Consider the following 8,651-nt stretch of genomic DNA (forward strand, 5'->3'; position numbering starts at 1 on the left):
TTTAATAAGAACGCTTGAGCTCTTTCGCGCGGTGCATGACGGGTAAAGGGGGCGTTGATCCAGTCCCCACTTCTCCGAACACAGAGAACAACATGGAGGGATGAACACATGAACAGATGTGAACACATGAACAGACGTGAACACACGAACAGACGTGAACACATGAACAGATGTGAACACATGAACAGATGTGAACTGTGATGTCACGAGTTAATAGATTCATATCTCGTGAACGTCACACACATGCGCAGAACTCACACAGGAAGTTAAAAAAAAAAAAAAACCCGCGAGAGTATTCACTCCCCACTACTTCCGCTCTCGTTGAAGCACAAAACAAACAGAAGGAAAGTTTAATAGAAGTTTGAGTGTTCGTGTTTAATATCGATTGATAACATAATAGACACGTTCATTCCTTGTTTTCATTTATTTAATAAAAAACAAGTGATTACAAACTTGTTCCCCCAAAGTCTGAAGATTCACACGATTAAAAACAACGTGAGAAGGACAATCACTCTTTGATTGAACTGAACTCCTGTTTACACTGAGCCTGTCACAATACAACCACACCTGATATGTCACTTATATATTTACCTTCTAAATAAAGTACCTTCAGATAATGGATGCTGTGTTTGGAGTGATGCATAAACTTGAGTAGTAAACTTTATTATATTAAATGTGGTTGGGTATCATTGGATTACTGCGTTCAAACAAACACATCATCTGAACTGGCCCCTGGAAGCCACAGCGAAGTATTTTAAGAATCAACTCAACAAACACAAATCAAACCATCGCTGTTCATCAGAACTGAGGTCACTCAACTTTAATGCTGAATTGTTGAATACCTTGAACAGTGATCGTGAACGATAACTACAAGTTCCAGATGTTCACTTCCGTAACTTGCGACTCAGAAGCAGAACAAAGATTTCACACGGACAGATGAGTCAAACATTTCACTTTTATATCCTGGTAAAAAGTTTCTATTATACAAGTGTAATGGCACAGCAGAGTTTATTTTCCTTTGTATAGTACGAAGTGTTACAAAATTGAACTGACAACACAGCCACCAGCATGAATTACTTGATCCAGTTTTGATTACAACCGTACATTAAGTGTTTCACAATCTGAATGTTAGAAGAACAAGAGACAAATGGCAGTTTTGTGCAAAAAAACATAACCAGAATCACCAACACCGAGCATGAAAATACAGTTAGAAACGGGCCCTGAAGAGCAGGATCCATGCAGTCTCAACAGCACTCTGAACACAGTAACGGTTTTATTTCCTTTTCTTCCTCCTGTTAATAACGTTAGAAATCAGAAGAGTAGCTCTGTTGTAAACAGACTGATGTTACTGGCCATAACTGACAATTTAATTATGCTTTAAAACCCCCCTGAGAAGAGGGCACCCTATCTTTGGCCTGCACCGTGACGAGACGGTTCCTTGGTCCTTCTACATCCAACGGATTGATTTGTTCACTTTAACTTTTGGTCATCTGTTCAAATATAAATATAGGTTAATATCTTAATACAAAAATAAGGCAAGTTCCGTTAGTTAAAATGTTTCGTGCTCTTTCTCGCAGCATTTCTCCACCGACCACGAAGCCACATTTTGTGTTATTGAATAAAGAATGAATAAGAGCAGGTTTCTGCTTCATCATATTCAAAGGGACCATAAAAGTGATTATTCAAAAGTGTCTGAGTGCAGCTTCGATCAGCTTCGTTCTGCTCATATAGCCTTGACATCAATGAGGTGGCCGTGCTGGGCCGATTGCCTCAGGTTCTTGATCCCTTGCAGTTTACGGCCGTGAAGTGTGAAGCGGGACCAGGCGGCCAGCTGGAGCAGGGCACAGATGATAGGCACGAACACCAACATGTAGAAGCAGCCCAGGCGTAGAGGTGGGGTCCCTGAGCCGGAGACAACATCAGGCACAGCGACCAGAGAGTCCTTCACAGGTCCCCTCTCGAAAATATCATAACCTGGGGAAGAGGAATAAGGGAAATTTACACATTCAAATATATTTCTCAGAATGGATGATTCAATCTAAAAGAATATGATGAATGTGGCACCCCAATAACAAAACAGATGAAATATTCAAATTGAGAGCAGCAGCATTTGAAACAAGCCAATCATGTGTATTTCCTTATGGAGGATCCAGTGTTTCTGTCTGTACCTGTGTAAACACACAGCAGCCAGGTGCCAATGAGTGGGGCGAAGGTCTGGCCAGGTTTGGTGAGCAGGGCGACCATCCCGAACAGGAGAGCAGAGGCGGCCTGCTGCCGTCGGTTGACCACAAAATCTTCATCCACCAGATCGGAAACGACCAGTTTCAGCAGCTTGCACGTCCCCTCTGTAAACACGCGATTACTGGGAGGAAGAGAGGGCAGGTTACACTCATCTCTCCAAACAGAAAACAAAGCAGTTCATCATTCATGTGTTGAGAGCAGCTTCTAGAGAGGGGAACAGAGAAAGCTGAGGTGCACCTGAGTCTAAATCCACATTATATTACTCTATCACCCTTATCATACAAGTTAATAAATTATCATAGAAGGAACCAAAGCATTCTGACACTGTTCCCTTCTGCCACGGCTGTGAGTTATATGCAGACCACACACTCCATCAAGGCTCAGCTGCAAGTGCTCGACAAGGCTTTCACATCCTGCTGTTAACTTCAAGAACAGCTCTGTAATTGACAGTGGGATAAGACACCTGAAGAAATTAAAACCCTTTTAGACACTCCTTATCTGAACAGACGATCTGAAGATAGAGGGTATTATAAAAGCTTGTTGACGCAAATTCATGATTTTAGGGCAACATAAATAAAGCACGTGTAGTGAAGTTGCTGGGAAAAAAAACTTGTTATCTAAATTTAACTCAATATTTGGAGTTAAGTTGGAAACAGAAAGTTCTTGGTGTTTCCTTGTGAATGTTGCAAAAAGCAACCAAACATCCCTGATAAGTGATGTTGTGTGATTTTAGATTTGAAAGATATAAAACAAGCAAACAAAAGCACAAGCTGTCACACATCAGATCCCTGATGCATGTACACGGCCGTACCTAGCGATGAAGATGCACAGCAGATAAATGTGGTCAACCCCTGCCAGCACCATGAACACACCAAGTCCCAGCTTGAGCATGAACAGCCAGTGGATAACCTGGTAAACCCCGTAACGCTGGCACAGTGTAAGGAAATACAGGTTGTTCAGGTGGGGGGCAATGTAAGAGATCCCTGCATGGAGGCAGAAGACAGAAGCATTAAAACTGATGAAAACAAATCAGCAGAAATAATATAAGAAAATTAAGATGAATGACAACAAACAAGACTAAAAATGATCTAAAAGTAGAAATACAGTTGATTTTAGCATTATCATGTAAAATTTACTAAAACTCTGAACCTAGATAATGATATTATAAGTATTGCATTGTGTTTTTTGTCTGTGTAGTTTTAACTAGAGTGAGAGTTTTTGTTTGTTTCCTAAAAAGGGACCTTACCGAGTAAGATAGAACCTGTGGAGGCAGAAATGTTGTCAGAGAGGAGATGTTCCAGGAAAAGAGGAAAGAAGTTGTTGTTGAAGTGGCAGTGAAACACCTACAGGAGGAGAGAAAACATTAAAAGAATATCACTGAAGTACAAAATGCTCTAAGGTCCAAGTTCCTGCATGAATGTAAACAATTGTATGGTTATTTTTATGGTTAACCACGACTAAATCTTGTACTGTAGAAATATATCCTGCTCTGAAAACTAGTACACATTAATTTTGTTTTCAAATTTTAGTTTCACGTCATTCCCACTTTGTCTCTAATAGCTCTTGTAGCACATTAAATACGATCAGTATCTCACCTGAACAAGATTCATTGACACAAACCAAATAAAATTCCTGTGTCTTGACAGCTGCTTGAGGTACTGTCGAATCGTGACAGGTTTTTCTGATTGGGTAAGTGGTGCATGGCCGACACTCAATCTGTGACAAAACAAAAGAAAGTGAAAGGAGTGAGATATAGAGGAGCAACACCAACGTTTTCCAGAATTTCTAAATCCATTAAAAATCTTTACTCTTTGAGCGTTAGTGCCTCATCCTGCCTTGGACGGACTTCCTTCTGAAAACGATGCTTCAGTAACCTGGACACTAATAAAAAACCCAAAATCGAAAAAACTGCCAGAGTCACGCAGAAAAGACGGAAAGAGTAAAAATCCTCCTTGTTCCAGAAAGAATAGGACAAAAAAACAGAGAATGAGCCCAGAGCGCTGAACACCGAGCAGTGAAAGTTGAGGCGCGTGCGATCTGTGGCGGACACGGCGAGGTCAGCCATCAGGGCGCTGTGGTGGAGGTCCACCATGGTGAGGAAACCGTCATACAGGCACAGGCACAGCATGAACTGCAGGCCTGGCCTGGCCCACGCCACCCAGAAGGCCAGGAAGGACAGAGCAAAGAGGGGGCCATTTGTGGAGAGAGCCTTCAGGCGCTTCAGCACCACCTCTGGAGATGTGATCTGAGAGCCTGTCCTGAGTGGGGAAACAAAATATCGACAGGAATTAGATCAAAATTTAAGCTTGGTGATAATGAATAAGACTGACTTTACAAGTAAGGCAAAGACAAAAACATGTTTTAATACTTCTAAGCTTTTTGAATATTGTATATCGAGGACTACTTGAGCAGGCAAGTGTTATATAAACCCCTATATAAACACAGAAAACTACAAACACAACAAACACTTCATGACAGTACTGAGCTACACTTTCCTATCCTACACATTGGAAAACGTATCTGTTGACCACTGGGTTTTCTCAGAGCGAACGGAGGGAGACACTTACTGAGGAGAGCTGAGGAAGGAGCGATCACTCAGCCACCCGAACAGAGGGTCATTCAGACTGTTCCATAGCAGGAACACCGTCTGTGGAGCATCAGAGAGGAAGTCAACACAGTTATATATAAAAAGGAAACAGGGATTTATTTAGATCACGTTTCTGACAGGTAAAAGTTAACTCATGCTTTTGAAAGCCACTGCTGAATCTCAGCATTGCAGCACTGTTAATGTTAAAGCACTAGATTTCAAGCTTAAAGGATAAGTCAAACTTTAGATCTAACTTTTACCTGACACATACAGACCCCAGTTTCCTCTCACTTACCTCTCCCACCCAGAAGGAGACTTTATCAATCTTGTAGATGGACACGAACGTCTCCATGTAGTAAAGCAGGAACACATTGTGGAGGATGGAGGTAAACAGGGCCAGTGAGCCGTACAGCACCGCAGTAGAGAAGATATCTTGCGAGAATCCCCATACGCTCTTGCCCATTCTTCTTTTTCAATCTCTCTGCTCCTTCCTGTCTCCGAGCCAAGCTGCAATCATCTCACGGCCTGGCCGACCCAGGGTCACCACGTCATCATAGCCTGCAATAACGAGAAAGTTATTTTCTGTTCAGTTGGCAAGGGAGAAGGTGTCCTCTCACTGAAACACTTCAGGCAAACAGCATACGTTAAAAAAGCTGCAGACATTATTAAGTATTACTGGAGGTTACTGCAGCTGCTGCTGAAATCTCAGCATGAATAACCCAAAACCCTAATCTCTCACATTCCTGATTCAGTCTCCTCACAGAGGTTTAGCAGACTAAAAGGAGCTGTGGTACAGTAAGTGCTCATTAGTTAGGCTGAGGGCCACTGCTCCTTTCTCCTCCGTCCCAATCCAAGCTGTGTGTTTTGTGCATTTGAGTAAACAGTCATTTTAAGGATCACTTCACTTCCCTGTTCCTCCCTCTCTTCTTCACAGTGAAACAACAGGGAAGTCACATGATCATGTCCGCAGGCCAAGTGCTTTCACTGGGTTCTATTGTCCTCAGGTCTCATATTCAACACTGTATTGTAATGAAGCTTTGAATGTGCAACACTGTAATTTGCACTGACTGTAAATGCAAAGGGTGTGTGATATTAGACTTGCAAAGCGCAACATAATGTTATCTCCATGTCACATCAGCTTGGGAAACAGAACGACACACAGCAGAGCTCATATCTTTGCCAGGGCCCAATAGTCCTGCAGCAGATTTCACATACTCAGAGATATCAGTTCCCCTAATATGGCAGATTTCTTCCATCTGCCGCTGATCTGGATTCGCACCAAAATTGAATGGGTTACGCAACCAACAAAAAAACGGACATGGGTGAAAACACAACCTTGGCAAAACAGTCTCTTATTACAGCAGCTGAGGACAAAGCAGTTAATGAAATGAATGCAAAACCTGCATCAGTTTTATTACCGTCAGTTCCCTCTCACGCTCTTAGGGGCTCACTTTAAAAGACAGAAGCAGGCGTCTTACTTCACACCTGGTCGACACGAGCTGAGCCTCTGATCTACGAGCACCTTCAGCGGGAACGCTGTCTGATAGCTCTCAATAACTGTGTCTCGAGGGGACGTGAACCCTTCCATCAGCGGCAGCCACAGTGTCGTTTCCAAACACAGCTGCAAAACCACATGTTCACCTCAGCATCACTCGGCCAAAGCAAATCTCTCCTTGGAGTGTAAGTAAAAGCTTCCCAGCCCTGCTCCTATCAGATTCAAGCAGGAAGATGACTATCAGCCATGTAAACACCACGATCACATCAGTAACACAGGAGACACTGCTGTTCTGCATGGTGGCTTCACTTTACTGCTTGTAGATCTAAATGACTGTGATCCAGAGTTCATCACTGAAGATATAACTGGACCCACGTTTCTTTATAAACCTTCTAGCCTTTAACTTTATCTATTTCCTCTGCCGATGAGGTGTTTTCTTTATTTACTTGAACACGCTCTGTGAGTGAACCCGACTTAAAGGCCCCTGGAGCCAGATGCTAACAACTAGAACAGCGTCTTCTAGAACAGTCGCGTAGCTGCAGAATAAGAAGAACATGAGGAGCTGGAAACACATCGACGACAAACTGTGTCGAGAGGAAAGTTGAGGAAAATGTCGCTTCCTGAAAACATCGACCGACTTTATCGACAAACGCCGACGTCTGTTATCGATTAAAGGGCTTCGTGACAATCTATCACATCCACAGGTAGCTAACCAGCTAACATTCAAAGTGCTAGCAAGTGAGAGGAGCAACAACAACCAAACTACCGACGACTACCGACGACTACTGGTTAGCAGTTGTTAGCTTGGTTAGCTTGGTTAACACGCTAGCCGGTTAGCGCCCACTCGTTTCATTCATCGTTAACTTTCACGTACGTCGGTACCGGAGCCAACAGACGGTACGTACCGGTAAAGGCGCCGCTGACCCGGTGAAGTTCGCGGTGTCCGGCTCGGTGTGTGTGTGTGTGTGTGTACGTGTGGTCGGTGGTGGAGCAGGACACGGACTGAAGAAACACAGACAGTCCACGTCATGACAACTACAGACGTGATCTGCTGTGTGTGTGTGTGTGTGTGTGTGTGTGTGTGTGTGTGTGTGTGTATGTATGTGTGTGTGTGTGTGTGTGTACTCACACACAGCACAGCGACACCCAGCGGTGGATTAATGAGGGTCACACCACGCCCACTTCCGTGTGACGAAAGAGAGACAATAATAACACTAATGATGATAACACAGTTTATTTATACGACAATCAAAGAAAGGAATGAGATAAAAACACGTTAGCAATTAATCAAATATTTAGAATAAAAGCATTAAACTAGCAAAAGGTATAAAAAGAAAGAAAATAGTGTTAGAATGATTTAAAAGAAAGATGATAGAAATATGTCTTGAGCTGTTTCTTAAAACTGTCAACAGAAGGAGCTCGTCTGAAGTGGGGGGGGGGGGGGGTTGTTACATGAAGACCTGAGGGAACGGTTAGAAACACACCAACGTGTTTTGTTCTGTGGTATAAATTCAAAGAATCGGTGAATTCCTTGTCTCTTTGTGCAGATCCAACAATCACATCTAAATGGAGGTGCTCTCTCCATGATGGCAGCCTTCTGCTCAGCAGGGGGCAGCATTGTATCAGTCGTGGTGAGGAGCTTCACAAAAGATCAAGTCTACGTTGATGTAACTTCCCTGTTGGCAAACATGTTATCAATGTTTTACCATTATGTGGGATGGAGTTGAGGTGTTAAACATCGTGACTACACATGTGGAGTTTAAACATTGGAGTCACATGGAAAGTTGTTAACCACACCTGCAATACTTCAGACTTTGCTAGCCAAGATATATTATGCTAATAGTACAGCTAGAAAAAGATGATACACTTTATTCAAACAATAAAAAAATCACTATTTAAAACAGTGACACTGAAAATCAAAGTTAGGCTCATGGGTAACTGTGGCCTTCTCTATGACGTGCACTTCATGTGATGGGTGGTTTCTACCATTACAATGTTTTTACTGTGAATGTACTTGACAGATTTGTATTTTGACGCTGCTACAGTACAGTATGAATGTTCTATGACTTGTGTATCTGAGCTCAGTAGGTTACCATCATATCTGTGATTCCGAGTGTATTTGTCTCTTTGTCACTGAATGCATAATGGGATTCATTGACGGTCAACAGCTCGTGGCTCATTTCTTTCTCAGTGTGTTAAAACTGTGAACGGACAAAATCTGATCAATACAAGGCCCTGTTCCGCCTCCACCACTAGAAAAAGTCCTGTCCCTCATGTCTGCTCTCTTCAGACGCAACAGAGGACAGAATATTTTAGCGAGGACATCGT

General features: G+C 42.7%; 1 protein-coding gene across 1 annotated transcript; it reads right to left on the reverse strand.

Moving 5' to 3' along the window:
• Positions 1-794: 794 nt before the first annotated feature.
• On the reverse strand, positions 795-7,456 carry mfsd13a (major facilitator superfamily domain containing 13A). Its single transcript, XM_020104846.2, has 9 exons — positions 7,229-7,456; positions 5,124-5,386; positions 4,809-4,888; positions 4,050-4,499; positions 3,837-3,957; positions 3,488-3,584; positions 3,053-3,224; positions 2,169-2,362; positions 795-1,974 (listed from the first exon to the last, which is right to left on the reverse strand). The coding sequence occupies exons 2-9, from the start codon at positions 5,289-5,291 to the stop codon at positions 1,724-1,726; spliced, it is 1,533 nt and encodes a 510-aa protein (XP_019960405.1). The 5' UTR covers positions 5,292-5,386; positions 7,229-7,456; the 3' UTR covers positions 795-1,723.
• Between the last annotated feature and the right edge of the window lie 1,195 nt (positions 7,457-8,651).

This window comes from Paralichthys olivaceus, chromosome 21 (assembly GCF_024713975.1).
Source record: "Paralichthys olivaceus isolate ysfri-2021 chromosome 21, ASM2471397v2, whole genome shotgun sequence".
NCBI lineage: Eukaryota > Metazoa > Chordata > Actinopteri > Pleuronectiformes > Paralichthyidae > Paralichthys > Paralichthys olivaceus.

Excerpts from the sequence above, each read along its gene's own strand:
- mfsd13a (XM_020104846.2), bottom strand. The coding sequence starts at position 5,291 with ATGGGCAAGAGCGTATGGGGATTCTCGCAAGATATCTTCTCTACTGCG. Across the intron at positions 4,500-4,808 it reads TCCTTCCTCAGCTCTCCTCA|GACAGGCTCTCAGATCACAT; the intron begins GTAAGTGTCTCC and ends TTCCCCACTCAG. Across the intron at positions 2,363-3,052 it reads CTGTGCATCTTCATCGCTAG|TAATCGCGTGTTTACAGAGG; the intron begins GTACGGCCGTGT and ends TCTTCCTCCCAG.